Raw genomic sequence first — 26,900 nt, 5'->3', positions numbered from 1 at the left:
CTGAACATGCAGGTCTAAACACTTTGAAGCTCATTTCCTGTTCTGCTGTGTCCCCAGACATTTAATCTTGACAATATTCTAGCCTCAACATCAGTGTTTGGGCAGTCGGCCAGTTAGGAGACCTGATTTGGCCTGAAATGATCCATAATTTTTCAGCTGGCTCAGCTCACCACTGGCTGAATGGCTTGTTGCCCAGTCTCCTGAGTGCCAGCATAAGGAGTAAGGAGCTTGCTTTTACAGGACCACTAAAAGAGAAAAGAATGATTTGTACAGAGATAGTGACCAGTATAAGGAATATAGGGTTATAACATCCTTTATCCATAAACCAATATTTCAGCTGTTATAGTTGATCATTCTAGTAATGCTGCACTCACACGCAATCAGTCTTTGACCTACTAAATCAGCAGCAGGTATGGACATCCGAGCATCCTTATATGCCATTTCTTGTTCCTACAGAAGTGCTGGTTTTGTAGCCATAGGTGACTTATTACAGCGACCTGAGACGGTCACTGTGGTGAGAGAAGGACGAGAATCTTGTTTCTTGATCAGAAGGCTGATTTATTCATATAAGATATATAATACATTATAACTATACTAAAAGAAAAAGAAGAGAAGTTGCAGAGAGCAGCTATGCTAAGAATAGAATAGCAAGAATGAATAACAAAGTTCTTTGCCCAGGGAATCTGTCCCTGAGCTGCTCCTGTGATTGGCCTTTAATGGTACACAAGGAAGATGAGCCAATCACAGGGACACCTGCTACATTTCACAACAGCTGATAACAATTGTTTACATTCTTCTTCTGGGGCCCTTTGCTTCCCAGAAGATGGAGAAATCCCAAAGAAAGGATTTCTATGAAGAAATGTCTGCGACATCTCACCCTTCTAAATTGTATAAATTAAAAGAAAAATGCTGATGTGAAATGAACAGGAGATTTCTTCAACTGTAAAATATACAATACTAATAAATCACTAAAACAATCCTACAATCTAAAAAAATGCAAAAAACAATGCAAAGAGAATTCAAGTCCAAGCAGCTGGGTTTCAGGAACAGTCCAAGAGCTGAAGTTGTTTCTCTTGGATATCTGAGAGTCCTTTTCGGTCCTGAAAACAGACTTGCTGCAAAAGTCCCATCAACAGTTATCACAAACCATTGACAGTCTTACAACAATTTCAAACAACTTGAACAACTTTTAGAATGTCCTTTTCTGGCCCTTCAATGCTTCAGTGCTTCAGAACTGCTGCCCACTGTTTTCAATCTTTTTTATTTAATTAATTTTTTTTTTTTTTTTTTTTTTTTTTTTTTTTTTTTTTTTTTTTTTTTTTTTTTTTTTTTTTTTTTTCTTGATCAGAAGGCTGATTTATTGATATAAGATATATAATACATTATAACTATACTAAAAGGAATAAGAAGAGAGGTTGCAGAGAGCAGCTATGCTAAGAATAGAATAGAAAGAATGAATAACAAAGTTCTTTGCCCAGGGAATCTGTCCCTGAGCTGCTCCTGTGATTGGCCTTTAATGGTACACAAGGAAGATGAGCCAATCACAGGGACACCTGCTACATTTCACAACAGCTGATAACAATTGTTTACATTCTTCTTCTGGGGCCCTTTGCTTCCCAGAAGAAGGAGAAATCCCAAAGAAAGGATTTCTATGAAGAAATGTCTGCGACAGTGACTGGCTGTGACAATGCAGGGAACCTGTGTTCTGGGCTTTATCTGGCTGGTGGTCAGCAGAGGGGACCCATGCTGATGGAGTGCAACTCTTATTTACCCAGGGATATCTTCTTACCACACAGGGTAGCTTCACAATCTCAGATGTGCAGTGGTGGCAGTGTTATTCTGCAGCTGGAAGTGGGGTCTGCAGATGGATCCTCTCTCAGTTTGTCAGAGAAGAGCTTCCCAAAGCTGAAGCTGCCAAGGCTTGTGCATGCACTGGTGTTCTGTGCTTTAGGTGCTGTTTCAGTTGTCCAGTTATCATTTATCTCACCATGTTTTTATCCAATAGTCCTCAGTTTCCAGCAGATCCTTGCTGTATTGCTGTTGGTACATTTCACTTGTCAGTAGCTAGGTATTAATCAGCTTAAATATAATGTGTAACTGTAACTGGAGTCTCTTTTATTTTTTTGCTGTGAGCTGAGATGTGTGAAACCCTGTCAAGGTATTTTCTCTTCCTCTGTTGTTTATGTAGATAGAGGATGACAGCCTCCTGCTACTAGCTCAAATGGTAGATTCTCTTAATGACAAAAAGCTCTAGGATTTCTGTTTTGAAACACAAGAATATTTAAATGATTGTCATAATTTTCAGTGATTGCTGCTTCTTAATTTTCTTTAAAAACACACCCTTATCCCTAACTGTGATTCTATATGACAAATGTCTTTTGTCAGCCTATTTTCTGTTGTCTCAGGTTCTGTTCTTAAGGCTGCTTACTCGATGCTTCTAGAAGTCAGTAAGATATTGCTGCTCACAGTTGCTGTCTTAACTTTTCCTGGCTGTTATTTGAAACTAAATAAAGTTTTCAAATCCTGTTCTTAATAAAATAAAGGAGGGCTGGTAGAGGTGTTGGCTTGTTAACTGTGTTGCTTGAAAAGCTTTCTTAGTCTGCGTTGTGATTTGCTTGGTCTTTTATACAAAACATCAGTAGACCAGGAGTTTTCTTCTTTCTACTCTTCATCCTGGAATCATACATTTAGTGTGGGTGTTTTTGGACAAATTCTTTTCAAGTATGTCCTCTCTTGTTCCTTCATTTTAGAACAAGCTTATAATGTCTGTGTAGGATGTCACAGAAGCATCTGTCCTACCACATGTGGAGAATGAGGCTGTCCTGTTCTATTAAGTATTTAGAGCATTTGTATTAAGCACTTCTCATTGCAAGGAAGTAATGCAGCTTTCACTGTGATAATCTTACACAGTGATTTCAGCAAGCTTTTGATACCTGCTGAATGAAAGTTTTCAAGCTCTAACTTTATGAAGGTAATAGGCAAAATCCTGCTTCTCTTTTGCTTGAAGATTCTTCTATATTGCTGTTTCTGTATGTCAGGTGAAATGTTGGAGAACTCTTCATAGCTTATGAGGCAGACAAATATTGTTCTCTTATTGGGCCGAACAATCTGAACAAAGGCATGTGCACATCAATAGATGTGCTAAAAATTCCTTTGCTTTAACATGTGCACGTGCAGAAACTAAATTTTTTCAACTGGCTAAAGCTCCTACTCACAACTTCAGTTTCTGGAGACTATTATTTGGGTCCTTTCCATTACTCCTGAACATTTTTTGGCATGACTTCAGAAACTGTTTCTTTTCCTCTGGTAGTATCATGTGTAAAAGGAGAGATTTATAATTCTGGGGTCAAGGAAGATCAGAAAAGGAGGGAAGACAAGATACTGTGTATAACACACATGTATGATTGCAGTTCCTTTGTTGTCACTTTGTTCTTGTGTTTGTCTCCATATCCTCCCAAAATTCCTGTACAAATTTGAGGTTTTGAAGCCAGCATCCTGTCTTGGCACAATTCTTGGGCAATGTAGGTGGTACAGAAGGTGAAGGAGTAGTAAGTCAGTACTGTAGTGCTGAACATGTAATTCAAGCTTCTGTAGAGTATACACTAAAACAGTTGCTGGTGGTGTACAAAATGGAACCCATGATTCATTTTTCTTAGGTAAAAAAGATTTAGGAATTATGTTTCTGAAAATTCAAAAAAACTTCTCACTCCCAAGAATATTAATATATGTAGAATAGCAGTTGCACATGCAACTTGTGGATCTGCATGTGCTTCAAAGGGTGAAAATTAGTGTGTAGCAGAAACCAGTGATATTCTTGGGGTTTAGGTGTTTTAATCTATTGTTTTTAATCTAAAATTACCTAAGTCTAGCTAACTTTAGGGTTCTGTTTAATGTTGGGTAGCTAAGTTAGCAACTTTTTCTCTGAAAAAACTGTCAAAGCAACCTTGTTTATTATAGTGAAAAACTTGAGTTTACAAATACTCAGTTTTGTATAGAATAAAGAAAAGTAGGTAATGCTTGTGAAGATTGTAATGTGACGACCTCTGCGAAGGATGAGCTTTGAGTGATATGGAAAATGCAGTAAAGCTTCAGACTCTGCAGCAACTTTCGTGATATATGCCAGCTCATAGAATGTACCACTCTTATTTTCCTTTATGTCTTGTGTTGATGGGTTTAAATATTTGGGTTTTCTTCCTTTTGGAAATTCAATTTTGGGTAATAGTAGTAGACTAGAAATAATGTTTAAGAGCTTAATGCTGTATGTGGGAGTTCTCTGGTTCCTTTTAGTTCTGCTTGAGCATATGCTTCAGTATCTGATCTGTGCCATCAACATCAGTGGGACTGCCTTGTCCTATATGTAAATGTGCTTATTTATAAAAATTCCTTCTTTAGTAGGAAGCAGAGATGATGCATTGGTCTTGCTTGAGAACTCAGTTCATTACTTCCTCAGTGTCACAGGACCAGCTATGTGTTATTCTAACTTCATCAAACTGCTCTTTGTGTTGATAAATAATACAGTATGCAAGGTGGTGGTCCATGCTGCCTTAGACTTGACTATAGTGAGTAGAGTGTAAATACATTGCTACATACATAATTTAATTTGTGTAACAGCAATGTTTCCAGTGACTTAGAGTGATTTGTAGTGGAAAATACTGAGGTTTGACATTGTTAGTTGCAATGGGCTTCTGAAATTAATCCTGAATTAAACTAATCCTACTGGTTTTTGATGGATTGAAACCCACGTCAAAATAAACCTAACATTTCCAAATGGAGAATTCTTAACTTTTATCCTACCCAATTCTCTTGTTCAGTATTGATTTATTTTTCTGTTTCTTACTCCCATACTCTATATGAATTTTCCCTCCCATTTCTTGTAAAGTTCTTTCATCTTTATTACTTTTAAAAAATAAAGTCTGTCTCATTTGTAGTGCTAGTTGGAAAGGAAGATCTGATGCTCCAGTCAGTATGGTGCTAGGATACAGGAAACTATTTAAAACAGTTTTACTCAGGGCAAGGTACCACCATTCTTCTCATTCAGTTTTCTTGAGGAAACAGGAAGAGATCCTAAATTTCCTGAACTTTTAGTAGAATTTTCAGAGTCCTTTTAAAGCATAAGATTGATTCCTAAAAAGATATATTTTCCCCTCTATATTAGCATTGTGCTTGGACCAGATTTGAAACCTTGTTCTGCAGATGCTTAATATTCTGCACAGAAGTAATTAGTTGCAGATGTTAACTCAAGTTCCTTTAATCATCAAAAAAACCTGAAATAATGCATGTTTTTGATTGTGTTAGTGCATTGAGGCAAATGTGGTTGTATTCTATTTTACACTGGAGGAGTAGAAGAGATACAAGAGATATGCTTGATAGGGCTGTAGTGATTGAAAACTCCATGTTGTTGAACTTTGTGCAACTACTGCTTTTTCTAATGAAGTGGTTTTGTATCCGAATGACATTAAGACAGTAAAAACTAAATGAGTTTGCTTATATCTAGTTGAAAATGTGAAATTTTGTTTGCTCACCACTAGTGAATGTTGCTGTTGAGGTCTTAAAAAGTATTATTTTTCTTCCTGAAATAGTTGATCTGATTCTTCTGAAAATCTGTTTCAGCTGATACTGTAACTGCAAAACAAAGAAGTTTCATGTAAGCTTTAAATGCTTACAGTCTCTAGTGACCCTTCTTAGCGTTGACAAATGCCTGGCTGCTCATGTAAGTGCAAGTGTAGGAGTGTTTGCAGAAAATAACTACTTTTCTTCCCTAGTAAAACTTGAGCTGACTGTACCAGCAGTGCTTCCTGAGCTTGGCACCTTTGTGCTTTTTAAAGTTGTTTTTTCAGATTACATGGCTGCTGTAGACAGAGGTGAGGAACAAATGCCTCTGCTAATGGTCACACCACTTGACAGATTCTCAAAATAAGTTTTACCAATTCTGTTCATGTAAATATTCATAACATAGGAAGCAAATAATTCCCAAAGGATGATCCCTTACCTGCATATCTTTTTTTCCTTCTTCCTTCAAAGGCTGTACATGTTCCACATTTGACAGTGTTAGCTGTACTATTTTGGTCTTAACTGGAAGGTATGTTTTGTTCTTTTTATTATGGTTGTAAAGAAACCCTATGAGTTGTCTTTTATGTTAACATTGTTAATTAATAAATTATTAGCATATGAAGATTCATGAAGGTCCTGGCTGTGCTCCAAAATACTATACAAGATGCCAAGAAATATTCAGTGTTGTTTCGTTTTGTAGAGGACTTCATGCATAAGGGATGTGCTTCAACTCTGCACTCCCTTCTGCAAGTTCTGTGTGCCCATTCAATCTCTGTTTTTGAAATTCTCTCTAAATATATTTCCCCCAGGATTTTGCTTGTCCTCATTCTAGAGCTGTTTCCAAGGCTCCTACCTAAATTAGAGGACAAAGGAAAACAATTAGGTAGAGACAGTAAAGGACTAACAAGCAAAAGGCCTCTAATGACTAGCATAGAAATCTGTGGGTTTAACATACTGGATTTCTGGAAATAGACATATTTTTGGGGTGTTTCTAAAAAAATGCATATAATGAATTACAGTTGCAGGGGAAAAATACAGAAAGGCAGTCTAAGGATGTCAGTAGTTAAGTGGCTTGTCTTCCTGGTGGAATTGCTGGGTAAGAGGAGCACAATCAAGTTCTGAGGGCTTCTAATGATATGGGTTAAGAAAGACTGAATTTAGAATACTTGGCAACTAAGCAGATAAATTAGATGTAGTCAGGTTCTAGAAAATGGGAAGAATGCCCAGACACTGGCAATCTGGACAACGGCAAAGTTTCCACTGCTAAACAAAAGATAGGGAAGGAAGATTAAAAGTTAAGTTAGTTTATTTGCCTTGAAGGTGACATCCAGCTATCTGCAAAGAAATGTCAGGGGCTAAAGTTTTGGTTTAAACACAAGATCAGATCTGAAACAGAATCTGTGAGCTTCCATCATGGAGATGAGAAGTCTTGAGTGCAGTGATGAGGGTGGCTAAAAGCCCAGATTCTTGGTCTGAGATTTGGGCTACAAACAAGATCAATTAGGGGTGTCATTTCTTGCAGGCTGGAAGGAAATTTTATTTGGAGAAGGTCTGTGTAGACTTTGTGGGAGTATTTAGGATTCAAGGAGAGCGGCTGTGTCAGTAAATTCTCTCTTCTGCCTAGCATTGTCCAAGTAAGTTGAATGATTACAGTGAGGAGGACTGGCATCCAGAGTGGTGGCCCTGCTCTTGTTGAAGACCAAGGAAGGAAGCCAGTGAAGCCTAAGTTGGTGCAAATAATAGTAAAGGAAGGTAGGAAGATGAAGGAGGTCAAGAGGAAGTGTCACAGCAAGAGGAAAAAAAGCTAAAACTGGATAGAAAGGCATAGGAGTTCAATAAGGATTTTGTCTCATGTTCCTTCTGTTTGAGGAACAGTGCTCATGTCATATGCAAATCTAACCATTTGCTAGAAAAAGATTTTACTGTCATCTTTGTCTAAAAGAAACCACTCAAGGTGTCTGTTTTTTGGGGTAATTTTCTGGGCAGTAAATCACAGAATCAGAGAGTATCTTGAGTTGGAAAGGACCCAGAAAGATCTTAAGAGTTCACTCCTGGTACTGAGGGGACAATCTCAAGAGACACCATGTACCTGAGAGCATTGTCTGAATGCTCCTTGAACTCTGTCAGGCTTGGTTCTGTGACCACTTCTCTGGGGAGCCTGTTCCAGTGCCCAACCACCCTCTGAGTGAAAAACCTTTTCTAATGTCCAGCCCAAATCTCCCCTGACACAACTTCAGGCCATTTCCTTAGGTCCTGTCCCGGGTCACCACAGAGAAGAGATCAGTGCCTGCCCCTCCCCTTCCCCTTCTGAGCAAGTTGCAGCCTGCGATGAGCTCTCTCCTCAGTTTCGTCCTCTCCAGGCTGAACAGACCAAGTGACCTCAGCTGCTCCTCACAAGGCTTCCCCTCCAGAACTGTTCGCCATCAGAGGATGACTCTCCTTTGGACACTCTCTAACTCAATGTCTTTCTTGTAGCTCCCAAAAGTGCCCCCAGCACTCGAGGTGAGGCTGCTCTGGTGCAGAGCAGAGTGGGACAATCCCCTCCTTTGCTCTGCTGGTGATGCTGTGCCTGATGCAATGTTGGCTCTCCTGGCTGCCAGGGCACTGCTGACTCAGATTCAACTTACCATTGATCAGGATTCCTTTCCACAGGACATCTGTATATGGAAAAGGTTTTCATCAGTAGTTTTTCAAAGTGTATTAGATATTTCTCTTCTGATGTCATAATGAACTGTTATTAACAACCTTGGGGAAGAAGGGTTGAAATGGGGAATATTCTGCATTGCAGCATTTCATTCCCAGGCCAACACATGGATGCACAAGTAACTGTATAGTGTGTGTATATAGCACATGTAGGTATTGCTGTTTTAAGTAAAACAGTGAGCAGGTAGAGGGCTTGCAGATAACTAAAAAAGCATAATGTTCTTAAAGTAGTTTAGAACATTGACAAAGGACAGTTTGACTTAGTAGTTTTTTTTTAAATAACAAAACCTTTTTCCTACTAACTTATCATCTCTTTACTCTGTGTGCTAGAGTTTTAGCCTGTGTCCATCTGCAAGGTGAAAATATATTTAGAAACAGTGTTTTGGGGACAAAACATTTGGTTGAAAACATGAATAACATTCTTCTTAAAGTCACTTCCGAAAATCTTTATAACCAATACTTTGACAGTATTTTTGATGCACCAAAGTTACCTCCATGCCTGTAGAATTCTTTTTTTTACAATAAAAATATTCCTTTCTAACGCGTGATCTCTGACTCAGTTCATTACTTGAAGAAAAAAAAAATTCAGTCTAATAAATACAACCTTGACTTGCCTTGAAAGAGAAAACTCTTGCTGAGTAACAGCCTCTGTGTTAATGGTGGAGCTTCCCTCTTCATCTGTCACAGACACACAGCTCTGGTACTCCTTCATGAGCCTACCTCTGATGTCTCAGAGCAGCCCAGCCAAGTGGGAGAAAGTGGTCACTTCTGCAAGATGGTGAAAACCAAATATTAGAGAAAAATAATCAGGCCTCTTTTTCTGTGTGTGCTTGACAGTAATACAGCCATCCATACAGTAAGGGTAATCCAGCAAGAACAAAACCCAACACACTGCTCTGTTCTTCCAGTTCTTCCTCTTTCAGACTCCAATCATGTGAGGGGCAGGATGTGTATCTCCATGCCTCATGTGTGCCATGAATGTATATCCACCATATACTGAGGGAAGGTAATGGGGTTGTGTTACATGGGGATAGTATAAAACAGTGTATGCTGAAGGACTGGAATGAAGTCTTGCAGTTAGTGTGTGAAATGCTTTTTAGATGCTGACTCTCAAACTTTGTTTTAATTAGTGCCTGCTTTTTTTGTTTCACTGTCTCTGAAAGTAGCCTCTGGTTGAAGATCAGGCGTGACCAAAGGGTAAAAGTTGACAATTTCCACACGGGAGCTTATTTCTGAATGATAAGCTTACTCAAATATTTGTGTCTTTTAACAGTTGTCTATCCATCTGCTGAAAATCCAAATGATAGTAAACTGTGTGTCCTTTCTGTATAGTAAGCCAGTGGCCTACTTTTTTGTGGCAAGAACAGTTGCTGGTGGCCTGCTTGCTTTTCTTGACTCTGTTCTAATTTTTATTTCTCTCTTTTAAATCTTGAATCTCACAAAGAAATTTGGACAAATTTGTAGAGGGTTTTTTTTCAGTTTGCTTTCTAAAGAGCCTGTTGTGTCACAGCAGATAGGGAAGACTTTTGTTAAAAGTCATTGTCTTGACAAGTGAGGCTTGGGAGCTGTTCAGAAGGCTCGCTACTGTGTGCATAATTAAAGCACATTAAGTTCCAGTTGGTGATTTGGGTGTCAAGCGTTATAATTTGTGGTCTTCTCTGAATGATATTTAGGCAGCTCGTGGACACTGAGAGCATACAGTGTTCCTGCATAGGCAGCTGCAATAGCTCATGGCAGTGGTTGTTTAAAGAACTTGCACCTGTTTCTAGTTTCACATTCTAATTATTAAATCTATTTATGGTTCTTCTTGGCAAAAACAGTCTAATCACAGGTTATTTTAATAACATTGGTTGTTTTAAAGTAGCTACTGCTGTAGTTTCATGGTACTTGAACATCTCTTGAGACTGTTGAATAAGCTTTAGGGATGACTAGAAGTAAGTAGCTTTCTCTTAGATAAGGTTTTGAAGATTTACTCAAAATACTTTAAATTTTAAGAGTTTACTTATGTTGCTTGGAAGCGGGGGTGGGATACGGAAACAGTTTGACAGGTTTTGGTGTACGTGTTTATGCTGGGATTCTCTCCAATCTTATATTTTTAAATTGATCCTTCTGAGGTCTCTGAGTATTTTAATATAGTGCTCTGTGCATGTATAAAATTGTTGCTTACGCCTTCCTCTGCTGGCCAGGAAGCTTGGTGACTTGAGGGGGTGTCAGCTGCTCGCACATAATCAGTCTTCTCATTCTCTGAACTTTATTCTGTATTTTCACTGAGTTCTTGTTGCTTAAGAGCTCAGATGAAACATGTAGCATTGTTATTTAGGGGTGTGATTTTTCTTCTATCAGAGTCTTATACTTGAATGCATTTAAAAATATGTCTTCAGCTGGCATGTAGAATATGAGGTGTCATGTAGCTCATGCTGTCCATCATTGGTAATTGCACAAAGAATATGTATCTGCAGAAGAAGCTCTTGTGCTATCTCCTGTAAACTCCCTCAAATACCTGTTGACCTTTCTCTTCATCTTACTGTTTATCTCAAAAGGTCACTTCCTGGAAGAAAGGCTTTGAGCTGATCATAAAGTTAGCATTGGGATTTTTCATCTCTATTGAGTCTGTTTATTTTCTTCTGAGTGACTGAAGGAAATCAGACTGTGCCATTCAAACTTTCTTAATGGCTCTAATTGGATTATTGTGCTCTAGAAATGAACAGCTTTTGTATGTTTATACAGTGGTTCCTGCAGCGTAGACAGATGTGAGTTCAAAACTTGTTTTCCAATTTATGGCTGTTTCATGCACTTTGAATCTAGAAACAGATGAAGTTTGTAGAGTGATGGAGCTTGTATTATGATTATTACATGTGGCACCTGGAACAGAAAACTTAAAAAAAGGTAAAAGCAAAATCTTCCTGGCACTTGATATTGGTGGTGCAAAGTTAAGGTTCACTAAGCACATCAGCAGTGACTCATTTCAGTGAATCAGACTCACTGTAACTACTCAAACTTCATAATTCTTTTTTACACAGGGGGATTGTATTTAGGCACTTCCAAGTTAACCATGTGTTTTACCAAACATATTTCTATTTATCAATAAGCAATTAGGTTAATGTAAAGATACCTTGACCAGCTTTTTGTTAAGGTCTGAGATACAGTGTTACCTTTTCTGTTGTAAAAATGCAGTTATTTCAATGATGATTGATCCTTTGCAAAAAGAATTTCAATGCGTATCAGCAAAATATTTGTGAATTTAGTCAGAGAGTAAATACTGTCACTTGCCTAAAGATACTGAATTTTGAATATGGGAAATGTACCTGCAAAATACATTTTTCCCACACTGAAATATTTTGACTCTTAACAGTTCAGTAACATTTCAGATTTCTCATTCTCTGTCAAGCACCTCTTTGGCTCCTTTACTGTCTCTCGGGGAGAACATGACTGTGGGAGTGATGTCTTGTTCTGGCGACCTCATTCTCATTCTCTCCAGTTGCATTTTATGCAGAGCCCTCTGCTAGCCTTGGAAAAGCTTTCCAGAGCTTCAGATCTTCCAAGTGGTAGAAATTTTTTCTGTTTTTTTTATTGCTATTTGAGCATGATATTGCTGCCACAACAGAGTGTGAGTAGCTTTTGCAGGAATACAAGGAAGTTTTTTTTCTCATATAAGTGGGCCACAGTAGAAGTAAAAGTTATCCTAAATGGTATTACTTATTTTCTCTTTTTAGAATAGTGTTTTGCTGCTTTGGAAGTGTTTTCTTTGCTTCTCAGTTAAGGGAGAGAGGCACGGATACCTTTAGACAGTTATTAATGATCTTGGATTTCACAGTCAAATTGAGGAGCTCAATCCTTTATTTTTTTTATTGTTTGGAAGAAATATGGATGTGGTGTGAATCATATTGAGAAAAGTGGGTGAAGAACTTCAGCTTGAAAGCATTTCCATCAGTGCATCTATTAAAATGTTGCTTTGTATTCTTAGTACTGATATATTGAAGGTAATAATGCTGCTATAATTTATTTTAAATGCAAACCTAATAGCACTTTGGAAAAATGTAAGAGCTAATAAAGTACCCTTTGTGTAACAATGCATTTTTTTTAACCTAATGCTTGTTTTAAAATGCCTACAACTTTTCTTGGCTTACATTAGTCATTGAGCAACTCTGTTTTTTAAAGAAGCTTGTAAAGGTGGTGCTATATTGAGAGTCTGATGTGTCTTTCTGATGCCTTGAAATATTTTAGGACTGGAACGGGCCATTTTTGTCTGTTGTTAGAATAACCTCTTTAAGCCAAGCTTTAGAACTCTTCATTCTATGTGCAAATCTTAAAACCTTGACTGATCATTAAAGATCACACTGTAAAGTACTGCTTAAAATCAAGATGACGCTGGTCTTGTTGAAAGTGAATTTCAAAATAATGTTTTACTAAAAGCTCTTATGCGCCTAAATGGCCTTATAGTTAATTCTGCTTTTAGGACTGATGGTTTAAGGACTTTACTGATTGGAACAATGAGTTGTGAATTGAAGGGAAAACATGCTGTGGTGGGGGTTGTTAATAAACGAAGTGGTTGTGGAGATTTTTGTAGTGGTTACTTCCAATCTTGTCAAGTTGTGTACGATTTATTTATTGTGGAGAAAGTGAAGAAGAGCCCTTCTGATTTCTTAAAAAAAAATTATTGAATTATTGCTAGATATGCCTCTGCACACATCCTGTAGTTGAAGTATAACTCTCTAAATTCTTGAGTGGACAAGCAAAGGTGCTAAGACAATCTAAAAAATTCCTATGATAAATTTTTCTACAATAGTGTTGTGGATATGTGTGGTGTTCTTTTGGGGTTCTTGGCAAAAATAGTGTAGGATTGTGTACTAACATAAATCAATAAACTTGTCTAAATCATTAGAATTACTTAGAGAAAACCAGGTTAGGATTCTGTGGCTTCTGTTTGAAGCTGCAGTTTGTTTGTAACCAATATATTTTAGTAATGAGATGCTGACTAGCATTTGTGTTTCTAGAGAAGAAGAGGAACGTCTGAGAAATAAGATCCGAGCAGATCATGAAAAGGCTCTGGAAGAGGCTAAGGAGAAATTGAAGAAATCACGGGATGAGATTCAAGCTGAGATTCAGACAGAAAAGAACAAAGTAGTGCAAGAATTGAAAAAGAAAGACAGCAAGCCACTGCCCCCTGTTCCTTTACCAAACCTGATAGGGATACACAGCGGAGAACCAGCAGACCCGGATATCCGAGAGAGGAGGAACAAAATTAAAGAGGTAAAGATGATGATGATGATGTGGTCCTGCCTGTTCTTGTGTCTGACAGCAGTTATTTATATGGCATTTGGTTTCTGTGATTTATGTTAAGAAAGAAAAACAGATCTGCAAATCATGTAGTAAACTAAAAGTGGACAAGTAGTAATGAGCAGCAGCATTATTGTATGCTGTTGGAGTATTAATATTTCACTGGATAACAACTTAAAAATTATTTTAAGGAATTTCTTCAGTTTAGTGGTATGGATTCAAAGTGATTTTGTCATTAACACATGGAAGAGTAACAAGGGCATCTTTAAAGTAGGGCATGACTTTGTCAGTTTCCTTTCAAAGAATGGAATATCTTACTGTGTCACAGGATGATTTTAGATGTTAAAACATAAGATTGAATATAAGGAAAAAGAAGACCTGCTGCTAATATTTGAAATTTACCAAATTATCACATACTTTTCAAAATGCATTTTAAATGGGTTTTAAAAATTGAGTAAATTTAAATGGATTGAATGTATTACAGGTAAGTGAGACAAACTAAGATCTTTGCTTAGTCTTTTGGTTCTGTGGCAACTTAGACTATGGGAGTTGCTGTTCCTCTCCACTACTGGCTGGCTGTGAGATTCATTGCCCCTTTTTGTCCTGGCAATGCCAATGTTCTATTACCATTGCCAGACTTTCTCTAACTAGTATAGCAAAAACATTGTACAGCCTTCTTTATTCTTTTTCTTTCCTGCACTCTGATGAGTTTTATGCCAAAAAATTGGTTTAGTGAAGCAGGAATGCTTCAGGCAAGATGCAGACAAGCACTGACTTTGTTACTAAAGAATGTCTAGGACAATAGCACTTAGTATTTACATTAGATAAATTTACTTTTAAATTGCAATCTGAGTTCAGTTTGCTTATAAAACCAAAAAGAAATCTGTCATTCACCTGTCCTCATTGTAGGAAGTGGTTGTAGCTGAATTATTGCCATTCTGTGGGTGGATCACCCATTCTGTAGATAGACCACCCAAGCTGGAATTCTACTTTGAATATTAATGATGGCTAGATGGAATCCACTCTTATAAAGTAATGAGCAGCTGGTTATTATACATGAGTGATGCAGTGTCGAGCTGTATCACTATTTGTAGTATGTGCTCCATATAGAGCCCTGTCACAATCTGGGTGTCTGAAGTGGCAAATCCTTCTGTGAAAGTTGTGTCTGTTAGTGATTACTGCAGAAGTGCTTTTGCTAGGAAGTTGTGTCTGGAATATTGGACCTCCTTGACCCTGCTTGGTTAGGGCTGCTTCCCCAAGAACAAACTTGAATTGTGGATTTCAAAAAGGCTCTAGTAATTTGTTTGCAAACATTTTGAGTGAGAATATATAGAGCAGTTTGCTTTTCTAAATGTTTTTGTAGGGTGGACAGTAAACAGCATGGTTGTCAACACTTAATTTTTACTACAGACTACTGTAGGAAAATACCTTTGAGATGGATTTAATGCATAGAATAAAGTTGAGTTTACCAAGTAATGCAAAATTACTGAGCACAGCTAACAGTGAGGAACTAGCTAGAAGAAATAATCAACCAAAGCTCTTATAGACCAAGTCTGGAATTGGAGGGGGGATTGAAAATTAGTATTTGCCTTTCTGAGGTTGTTTGGTCAGATTGTAGATTGAGAGATTATAAACTCTAGGTTAGTAGAGAATGGCAGTTTTCTTGGTCTCATGAAAAAGTAGTAAAATGTGGACCATTCTTGCTGATTTAAACCTGGAGGTATAGCAAAGTGTAAGGAATTCAGAGTAGTTTGTGAGTAAGAATCACCAGGTGGTGATCCTTAGCTGCAGTTGCCACACACCTCATGCTGTAAAAGGCTTACTTCTTTTTTTGATGATCAGCCTACGTGTGAGTCACACTGACAAGCTGTTTTTCTATTGCATAACTTGTTGATGACTACTATTATGGCTTCTGAAGTGTAGCTTTTCATTACCAGACCATAGGTGTTTGTGGGACTATGTTTTAAGTGGGTAAGTCCTTCAGTTAGGATAATAATGCCTTTGTCTTGAGCAGTTTTCCCTTGAGCGCACACTGTGCTTGTTACAGCCCAGGATCACGGGAGCGTGAGTGCAAATTCTTTTTGTATGAATTGCCTTCATTGACTCAGCCACGTTAGTGCTGTAGCTACCAGGTGATCTCCAGAGTTCTTAATTTTAGTTTCATGCAGGGCAGGAGATTGTCACTCCTATAGCTAGATGTGTGAAGGCACAGAACACTGCAGAGGGAGGTCTGCTAGGGAGAATGGATAAGCAGTAATGAACAATGTGGCTGAGATTAAAACATAAATTAATAGTGTCAAATGAACAATATTTTATCTGAAGCCTGTTTTTGACAGCATCCCATGTCTCAGAAAAGACAGCAGCGATTTCAGAGATGTGAAGTGCATTTTGAAATCCGTTCATCACTGAGGTCCTCCATCACTGTTTTATGTAACCAGTGTAGACTAATACAAATAGTCTTTGGAGATAGAGACATAGCAGAAAAAATGAACAAAGGAGACAATATCTCTAATGTAGGTCCACAACTGATATATATGAAAAAAAATATGTATATAATTTTTGACATATAAGACATTTTGATTGCCTGAAAAATAGCCCAGGGAAGCTACTGACTCTTTGGAGGCTGCATATCTGGCTTCAGAATTCCTGGTGTTCTCAAGAAAGCATTTGACCTGATTTGGTTTACTGTGAATTGTCCTGATAAATATTTGGGGAATTTCACTCTCAAAGAACAGCTTTAGAGTGTTCAAATTCACAAAATTAATGATGTTATACAGCCTGTTTCACCTCCTATCAAATGGTGAAAAGCTGTATAGAATTGGATGGAATGATGGGGGCTGTTTGTAACACACATGAGTCTTTACATATGTGAGGAAGGCTGGAAAATTTTCGAATGAGGATCCAGTTTCTATTATTTTTGCAGAAAATATATTACCAGTTTTTCTTTCCAAATAGCAATTTGATGAAGGCTGGTTTTTTTAGCATCTCTTTATAAATGGTTTGGCAGTAGTTTAACATTTTAAAAAAGCATATTTTGATTTTAGAAAAAAGTGCATATAAAAGTAAAAAAGAATTTCTGTAATGCTCTTAAGAGAGCTTTGCAAAACATTTGGAAACTTTATATAATAGGAATGTTTGCTGAGCACAGAGAGGGAAGTTTCTTAAGGTCAGGGAATACAACTGGGAGCAGAATCTGCATCTTACTGGGGTTTTTTAATGTGTCATTTGGTTCTGATAACTATATATAGTGTTACATTGTATTCTCAAGTTTAGTTTACAAAATGGTATAATCTGTCTATATTCTTCTAAGAAGCTATTAATTATTTCAATAAGGAGAATTTCTGAGTTGGCTGATTATTTTAGATGCACAGTGACAACTCTGAGAAATAAAGGTTTTCCACTTGCTTACCATACGTGCTTTATAGCACTTCTCTGGCATATTAGCTTGCTGTTCAGGCTTTTAGAAGATGCTGTGGTGTTTAATTAACTGGTACTTTAAGAACAAACACATTGAAAATTATTCTTGCTGTTACACTTTAGCTTTGTATTCATATTTTGGCTTTTTGTACTATGTAGAACAAAAATATTGAAAAGAGAATTTTTTTTTAAGATTTTAAGTGCAACTTGTATAATTTTACAGCAAGGCTTTAAGATGAGTCTTTTCATTGTGGTTAATGCAGAGAAATTAAGAACAAATCCTGTCTTTTGGAAGTAGTTGGCTTTGTTTCCAAGTTAAATTTGCTATAAATTGCTTGAGCGCTTGGAATTTTGGCACTTAATTTCCATTATTGTACTCTTTAAAGGTGTTCAGAGTATTTTTTTTTTCTTTCAGTTTCAAGGTAATCATTACATAGTGCTCTGGGGCCTATAGTAAGTTTTATTTCCATGGGAAGGTAAATTCTACCCAGTCAAATAAGGAAAATTTTGTAATTTTTTTCGCTCTATTCAGGGTTCATGTTTTCTTTAATTTCAGCCTGAGATGTCACAGTATTGTCTTACTGCCAGCACTCCTTTAGGATACTTGTTAAAATAGTGTATTTCAACCAATAATGGTCCTAATCCTATGCAGGTGATCCTTTCTCTCTGCTCAGCACTGGTGAGGCCACCCCTGAGTTCTTTGTTCAGTTTTGGATGCCCCAGTATGAAAGAGACAGGAGCATTGTTGGAGAGGGTCCAGTGAGAGACCACAAAGATGCTTAAGGGACTGGAGAGTCTCTCATCTGAACAAAGGATGAGGCAGCTGGGCTGGGCAAGAGAGGGAATTTTGCAAAATACCTGGAGGGAGGATGCCAGGAAGACAGAGGCAGGCTCTTTTCAGTGATTGCCAGTGGCAGGCACAAAGGCAGTGGGCATACACTGAAACACAGGAAGGAAGCTGCACCTGAACATCATAAAGCATTGTTTTTTGTGAGAGTGGCCAAGCACTGGAGCTGGCTGCCTACAGAGATTGTGGAGTCTCCCTCCTTGGTAATGACTGGGAGTGGACAGCTTGTTTAAAATTACCCTCCTTGAGTGGGGAGGTGGGACCAGATACCCTCCAGAGATCCCTTCCAACCTCAACTATTCTGAAGTAAGATGATGTTTGTTGACTAAGCCTGTCAGCTGGAAGACAGCTTCTCCAGAATGTCACATGAGGGCACATGGTAAACTTAACAGCTAAATAATAATGCTGTAGGTTTCAGCATTTGGGAAATCTGAGTTCTCTGGAGCTTCTGTTCTATTACTTGTTCTTTGTTGTGATATGCAATCATGTAAATACACAGTGCTAATTATAAATACACTTTTAAAAAATCAAGCTGAAAGGAGGTGTGCTGTCCACAGAGGTAAGGTAGAGTTATGAAGTGACTGAAACTGCTGCCTGTACCATTCTTGCTTGTGCAGTTTAAAAGCTCTTATTTTTAATGAGATGGGAGGGCAAGGTGGTATCTTTCTGATAAGCTGTTCTCAACCCAGCAAAATTCTGGTTGTGTTCCTGTGTGTCACACCTTTCTGGTTAAAAAAAAAAAAAAAAAGGTGCATGAGATATTTAAACAAAAGTTATTGTGAAATGGACATCCAGGAAGTAGAGTCGCCAGAGTTAAAGGTCATTGAATAATAGAATAGTTTGGGTTGGAAGGGACCTTTAAAGGTCATCCAGCACAACTTGAGGTTCATTTGTGACATATGACACCTGTAGAAAGAGTTAAGTTTGGATGCTTTGCACAAGTGAGGAACAAGTCTGTCTGGGAAGCTGGGGATGTTCTGACTTGAGTTCTTTTGCCAGTGAACTTCCCCCATCGCAACTTCCCACTTAACATCTTTTAAAATTAGAGTTGTAATATATTGCCTGTTTGAAGAGAAGGTAGGAAGTTAATTTATTTAATATTAGTGGAGGCAATGTCAGAAGTACTTACAGATAAGTGCCAAGAAGAAAAGTGATTAAAATGTATTTTCATCCTGGTCTCTGGATGATACTCAAGAGGCTGCTAATACTGTTGAGGAGTAACAGGCTGTTTTATAAGCAGCAAAACTTATGGTTTCCTATGGATTTTTGACCTATATTCCCTCATACCACTCTCTGCTGATCATGCACTTGTTGCTGTGAATATCCTCTTAGCTTCATATTTGACTGCATGAGTTGCAGTGTGTTCTGTGCCTTCTTTAGAGCTACTGGTGTGCTAAATGCTGCCCCCCTGAATGAAGAAAGGGTTGAATTATAATTGCATTTGTCTCAGTCAGGGTACCAATTTGTATCGGTCTGCTTTATCTAGCCACAGATATTTTTTCTTTTCCTCAACACAAAAAGTAGAGTATCTGGTTCCTCCAGCTCTTTAAAATCAAGTGTGAAATTAGAAAATGGATTAAAAGGCTACTGTAAATGTATGTGTCAAATGATGGATGTACAGACAGCAAGGTTGCATAAGCCTCATTCTTTTAAGAAATTGGGCTAAAAATAGTAGGTGTCCCTTCACCTGAGTTCTAATTTTTGTGCTTATTGAGGAAAGAGCTGTGTAGAAGAAAGAATTACTTAATCATCCAGAGATCTTTTCATGCTACCTAAATCCTCTTTTCATAGTTACTATTCATACAACTTTCAGAGCTAATCTCATTTATTGTTTCTCATTGCAGTGTTTCTGATCTAGCCAAATAGGCTGCCTTCTCTGACTGGAGGACTTTTTATCAATATCTAAAACCAATTTAGATCAATTTCATTACTGCTGACACTTTACAGTCTTTGTTTCCCTGGTCAAATTTACTTGGACTTCTAGTTGGTTGCAATATCAGTTTGTAATAATCCATGCCTGTGAAGGGTTTTGCATTGTATTTTGTAGCTCACTGCTCCTGACTTGCATTTCTACAGTTATTTCCTGAAACTGAAGGACACAATTATCATCACCCAACTTTTTCAGTATTTAAGGTAACACTCCCTGCAGTGTGAATGTTTGTATAAAATCCACACACACACATTTTATATGTAAGTGTGTGTGTATGAAAATCTCTTTGCATTTACACACGTGTATACACACACACATTGTTTATTAGTTGGTTTTGTTTACACATTATTTGGATTCTCTATGTTCTGGGTTTTCCAATGTAATCTGACAAGTTGAGAACAGGTAAATTTGTTTTCAGTTAGTTTCACTACACTCTTTTAAAGCTTATCTTAATTTTACTGAATTAGTAAAATCTGTAAATTGAGGATAAAATCTTTTTGATTGAGCCTGTGGGTAAACTAGTTTTCCATTTATATATTAGAATGAATATTGTTCAATTGGCATTTTGGCCAGTACAGGCATGTTAGGGGTGGCCCTGAAAAAGCTGTGCCCCAGCTTGTTGGAATGATTTTATAAAGAATTCATTTTACATTTGTTAAATCAATCATTTATGTCTGTGAGAAGCTTTGCATCTCAGTGTATTTATTTTGCTGGAATAGAAGAATGGAAATAAAATCCTAGTGTGCAGCTTCATTTGCAATATTTCTGCTGCAGATCCTGGATATGTTGATTTGATTCGTAACTTAAAATGCGCCACTCATGAAGAATGCAAGTTTTTGTTTGAGGCTGTTTTAAAAATGAGTCAATTTAGTCAAGTTGTAGAAATTACGGAATTCTCCAGCGCTTATGCAGTATTGGAAGCATGTTAAAAATTCAGGAAGGTGTTCATTATTAAAGATGTCTTTTTTCCAGACCATTGTGAGAAGAACCTGTATTTCAACAGTGAATTAGCACATTTGCAGTATTTAAAACTCATAAATGCAAATTAAAATCAAAGAAATATGGAAATATTTCACTTACCTGATATTATCAGCCAAACGAAAATGAGAAAAACTCCAGGTAAATTTTCTATCTTCACAACTGGGTAAATCAAAAGACTCCATGAAATCTAGTTGACCTTACTGCTATTTTTTTTTAAATTTGTATATTTTATGCCATTTATTCTTGTGAAACAGAAATGCTGGTAGCAAAAATCATGACTTACAGCTAGATTGAAGAGATCTCTGTGTTAAATTACACATGATCTATTATACAAGTGACAATAGGTGTGTTTTGAGCTATGGAGACTTTGATTGGAAAGCCAGAGCATCCTGTTGTGTTCTTGTTAGTCATCTTTACATAATTTCTCCTGTAGTCCCCTCTGTGTTTGCTGGAGCAGCTCCATAGGATATATGCCAATGTGTTTTTAACATGCAGTTTTCCTGATGGTGTTAGCTCTCAAGTATTGGTAGTAGTGATGATATTGATACACAGTCTGAGCTACTGGTAGTTGATGTGGAACCTCTCACAGTGCATTCCATGAAGTCAGAGACCATCTACATACAATACTGAGCTACCTGAAACTCCCTACAGTTCACTCTAATTAGTTCACTCTGAGATTTGGATTCCTGATTCGCATCGCTGGCATCTATTCTTATTTTCTGCTTTGTTACCAGAGGAATAGTGGCTAACAAGGCATCAGTTTTTGAAAGGGATTCAAGGGGAATCCAAAGCAACTGCAGAACACTGTGCCTGCTGAATGAACTGCAGATTACCAGAAACCAGAACAGGGAATAGAATCACTGAGCATATCTATATGTATGATGTCCTGCTCTATTCCAAAGCCATAGAAGATCTCCAGAAGAGTCAACAAACATATGAATAATGGAGAGATAGTTGGATACATAGTTTAAAAAAAAAATTTGTCAAGGTTCACTGCTAATAGTTGCTGAACTAAGCAGCCATGGGATGGAGGATAGTTTCTGTGTTTGCCTGGAAAACTGGTTAGAAGGCAGGAAATGGAGAGTGCAGATAAACAGTGCTGGAGGTCACAGAGGACATGTGCTGGGAATCCATGCTCTAAATGATACAAATGAATTATTTAGAGTTTGAAAATGGATGTGTAGTGGTATGACAACTTTGCTGCCAATGTGAAGAATTGCAGAAAAACCTTATGGGACTGAGTGATAATCTCTTTTTTTTATTTCTCAGCTAAATGTAAAATGATGCATATTGGGGCTGGAGATGGAGAGATTCCAACTTCATGCTAAGTATGAAAAGCTGTGAGGTGACTTAGTACACTTGAGAATGAGAAATTGTGTTTTTTATAGCTCCTTGGAAATGTCACTGTAGTGCTTAATGGCAGACAGTGAGCAGATATTCAGCATTTCAGAGGAGGAGAACAGATGAGGTTTTTTACCTCAGCCTGTGAAGCTCAGGTGCCCCTGCATCTTGTAAGCTTCATGTAGTTCTAGCCTTTCAGCTTCAAAAAGGATGGGGTAGAACTGGCAGGGGTGCAGGGCTAAGCAGATGATGGCTAAGCTTGGACTGATGCCTAAAAGGACAAGACTGGAAGAAAGGAGCTATAGGAACCTCTCTCTCCTGGCTGATGTGCAGCTGTGGTTGTTTACAAAGTTGATCCAAGAGGCTCTACTTTTCTTCACAGCGCAGCACCAATCAATCTTGTGAATACCATATTCTCTTTCTTGAAACCGTGATCATGCCCAAGGTCAAAAATACCTGCATCATGTTGAGTTAAAAATATTTGGCTTTCTTAACATTTTTGAGCAAGGTTCACTGCTGCAGTGAAGCTCTCCAGATTTAGGCTCTTTATATCTACTGTTCCAGTTCTCACCAGTCTGAAGGATTTTCCTTTGTAATTTCATCAGGCATCTAAAGCTTCAAGTATTTAATGCCAGCAAAAAGAATTTCCAACTTTGCCTCCATCTGATAAGTGTTTTTGTTTTATTAATGGGTTTGTTACCAGATTTGACAGTAAAAGAAAACCTAGCGTTCTGTGTGTGTTAGGAACATATTCCAAACAGACTTTTTCAGTGACAATGTTTAAAAATGCAAAACAGAGGCATGAAGTGGTGCCTAAAATAATTTCTTTTGGGATAGAGTTCCCAGAAAATAAATGTATGAGTTTTCTAAGTTTCATCAAAAATCTGAGTATACAAGGAAAAGATAATTTTTTAAATTAACATCCAACAGTAGGAAAATGATTATTAATTTTTAATCTGCCAATTGAGCAGTAATTTTGTCAGCAAGTCCTTGGTTAATTTTAAAATAGAGTTTGAAGATGGTTTATATAAATCTCTCAAAATTGTATCCTAATCAGAATACATTGGTTTGAAAGCAAAACCTATTTGCTGTCTGTTATGCATGTTCCTGATGGAATGGCAGGAACCAGTAAATACAGCAATTTGCCAGAAAATTGGTTCTTTTGCTTGTTTCTCAGGACTCCTACTTTGTCTGCTGGTTGCCTGTCCTGTTTTTAAGACTGGAAAGGGGTTTTTCAACCAATCCTTACCTTGAATTACTGTTTGTGACATGCTGGTGTAGTGGTAGAACTGCCTTACAACTCACTTTTCAATAATTGTAGCCTTCTTTTATTGTTTGTCAAAAGACATCATTGCCACTCTGTCTTTGTAAAACTTCTTTATAAAAATCTGATTTCCCAGTGACTGTAGGAGATTAGATCCCATGAACATGTTCTAAAGTCAGCAAAACCAATTAGATAATGGTGTACCTAGAAAAGCAGTTTCATTTGGCACGTCCTGCTTCTTCCTTTTCTGTCTGTCTTGCAGCAGAGTCCAAATTAGTCTTTTTTGTAGAATTACCAAGTTGTATTTACAGCAGCATCTTGCTGGTTGTTATTTCCATTACATCCCATAAGAAACATTTTCAAGATTAGGATGCAGCAGACCAATACCCCATGAATGATTTTGCTTTCAAAAGCAAGATCTGTCATTAATGGTGTCAGTTAAAAGTCAAAACTGCTTGTTCTCTGGTGGCCAGATTGCAAGATGTGTATATGACATGCCCAAGTTCCAATCCTTTCCTGTGATAAACTGCTATCAGATATGGAAATTTCAGCTATGGAAATGTGTGTCTTGTGGTTTTCACACTTACTGATCCATGCTTGTAATTTTCATTCTACTGAGCTTGAGGTACCTCTCTTGAGTTCTTTAAGGGCTGGGTACATTTGTTTTTTAAATAGTTTTACCTTCTTGCTATTATCTGTAGTGCTGATGTTCCAATCAGTTCTGAGACTTTCCTCTCCTCTTAAAGACAGAGCTTTGTTTTAGGAAAAGCTGCCTATCCCTGCAGCTATTCTTCAGCATTTCCAATTTGCACTATGTAAACGCTGCTTAGCATACCTATAGAAATAATTTTGTTTTTCCAATCAAGAGTTCATGTTGTTTGTACTTTCTGAGCCAAAATGGCATCCTCACGTAAATTTTGTAGCTGTCAGAGGCATCTGTCTTCTTGTGTCTCTCCAAAGCTTTCATGTCCACAATTGCTCCCAATGGTATAGATGTTCTGTCTGCAGTATAACATGCTACCTGTTCTGGCAGTAACAGAAACCTCCATGTTGTTACAAGATCTCTTGGCATCTCATCCTTACAAAACTTAATACTGTATGCAAGAGCTCTGGGGCTTCTCACTTGCGTGTGATGTGCAGCTCTCTGCTAACATGATATCATGCAGTCTGCTTGCTTTGTGGTGGAGGAAAGCAGCGAGTTGAGTGCCCAGGTAATGGTCAGAGTTCATCTGGAAACAATCAGTTGGCTGCTTAGTGTCATAAATGATTCTTGAGGACTTACAACACCATATTCTTAGTTTTTGGGGCAGGCAGAGAGGCAGGACAGGCGTGTTTGTGCTTACCAAACTAGCTTAGTCTCCTCAAAATACGATTTCTTATCTCAGTCTTAGTTGATGCAGTCAACTGTGTCGTAGTCTCTTGTGTTGAGGAGACTTTCAGGTCTCACTAGTGTATTCTTAAGTTACTTCTGCATTAATTCATGCATCCATTGAAATGTACTCCTTTTCAGTTTCTATCTTAATAAAATTTTCTTAGGATAAATTATATATAGAGAAACGTGTCATATGTATTCTGTTTTAGCCCTGTGTAATTTGCATACTTTTTTTGGGTTTCTTCAGAATGAAATATTCTAATGAATTATGTACTTTCCCCCCAGAAGTACTGCGAATTAGGACAGTGAAATATTCCACAATTAACATTCTGCTATGAGGAAACAAGTTGTTCTTCTCCTGCACTTAGCTAGTTTTGGTCTGTTCTGGTATTTGCTATCAGAATGTTAATGGCTATTTGAGTCTTCTTCATGAAATATTTATTTGGGACATCCAAAGATCTCAGAAACCCAGTTTCCCTTATGTGCAAGCCAGTTGGTTGGATCTGCCACGTCATGGTCACATGTTGTTTAGTTATCTCTCTGCTTTCAAACACAAAGAGTGCACTGGTCAGCCTTTAGTTTTATCCTCTAGTTCTTTCTGAACCTTTAAGTCTGTTTTTCCAAGTAGAGTTTTTAGGACTGGCAGGCTGCAGGTTACAGAAGGACTCTTCACAGAAGCCTTGACTGTCCCCAGTCCTTAAGTCTACCCTGGCTAGATAAAGCCTGAAGTAGCCCAGAGTGATCCCATAAGTGATTGTGCCTTGAGCAGGAGAGGCATCCTGAGGTTCCTTCCCATATGAATGGTGCTGTGAGTCTCGATTTTATCATACTAAATTAATGAACAATTTTATATGGAAAGTTGTAGGTTTGTTCTGGATAACATCAGTGAGAGCTCTCTGAGGAACTTCTGTGCTTACTGCCTGTCCCAGGCTTTTATTGGATTTGTCACACTGCAGTTTTCTTACCTCTCAAGAGAGGGTCCCTTTACCTGATTCATCTTGATGTTCAATAGCAATGAATTGGCCAGTTTGGTATGTGCTGTGTAAACACTAAGGAGTTTGTGACTGCTAGGGAAATGGCTTTTCTCTTCTCTTTTAATATATTTGCATCATCTTTTTCTTACACTGCTAGTTCATGGCACTAAAAGAAGTTCTAGAGTATTATGGCCTAATCAGGTGTCAAAATCAGTACAAATACTAAAAGCTACATGTGAGTTGACTTTGAATGACAAAAGGAGTGGGACTTGAGCATCTTGAGAGGGGCAGCTGTGCTTAGGTTGATGCCAGTTTAACACAGAAGTGCCCCCCAGCTCCTTGGGCCTGTGGAGGGTTCAAATTTATTGTCTAGGCATGACTTAACACGGCCATGGGAAATTTGGAGGCAGCTTACATTTAAAGGAATTACGGTTTTGTAGGTTGTATAGGGGTCTCTTGATGCTTGTGGGGGAACAGAAACTTTGTTTTCCATGTCTCAGCAGGCAGTTTAGATGCAGTTTGAAAGATGCTGACTTCCACTAAATTTCGAATGTGGTGGGAGGAGGAATCTGAGAGGTAGTAAGAGGAGAGATGTGAGGTAGTGCTGGTAAGGCAGCTGACTGCATCTAATTTTTTAACTAGCATCTGCTTGTTCCTTCACATTTTCTGTGGGTATGGTGGCTGTCTGATTAAAATAAGAAAATTGCAGTCATGTAAATTGTAGTGAAAACAGATTGCCTTGCCTCAGTTTCTTAAAGGGTTAGTATTGTTCTGTTAGTTACATTCACATAGTTTCTCCTCTTAGAAAGCATTTATCAGACTTGTGAAAATCATGATTTTAAGTCCTATACATTTTCTTGGGGCTTTTGTTTATATTAACACTATTTTAATACTACTTTTAAAATGAAATCTAAACTAAAATATGTAAAATGTTGTGGTTACAGACACATGGCTGTTCTAAAGGTTTCTTCTTACTGTTCTTTTGTCTGGGGCAGTCAATGTCTTTTGATATCTAATTTCTTCCTATTACTTTCTTTTATCTGTTTATGTACTAATAATATTTATTTATTTAAAACTGCATTCACTTTGCAATTTAGTGGCTGCTGAATTTCCAACAAGTAAGGAGTTTAAAGGGTTTTGGCAAATTCATAAAAACATTGCTTAGTGGCTCGTGCACAACTAGTCGGCAAGACCTTTTGAGTTTTTTAGATGCAATTTTCTTACTAGGTGGTGGAAATATCTGT

General features: G+C 37.7%; 1 protein-coding gene across 1 annotated transcript in view; it reads left to right on the top strand.

Annotated features, from left to right (window-relative positions):
• Positions 1-26,900, top strand: part of MAN1A2 (mannosidase alpha class 1A member 2) — a 133,979-nt gene that overhangs the window by 17,850 nt on the left and 89,229 nt on the right. The window contains exon 2 of the mRNA XM_064723042.1: positions 13,248-13,503. Within this exon, the coding sequence (XP_064579112.1) occupies positions 13,248-13,503 (256 nt within the window). The remainder of the gene's footprint in view (positions 1-13,247; positions 13,504-26,900) is intronic.

Source organism: Zonotrichia leucophrys, chromosome 1 (assembly GCF_028769735.1).
Source record: "Zonotrichia leucophrys gambelii isolate GWCS_2022_RI chromosome 1, RI_Zleu_2.0, whole genome shotgun sequence".
Taxonomy (NCBI): domain Eukaryota; kingdom Metazoa; phylum Chordata; class Aves; order Passeriformes; family Passerellidae; genus Zonotrichia; species Zonotrichia leucophrys.
The sequence above is the reverse complement of the archived record's forward strand: the minus strand, read 5'-3'. Positions and strand labels throughout refer to the sequence as shown.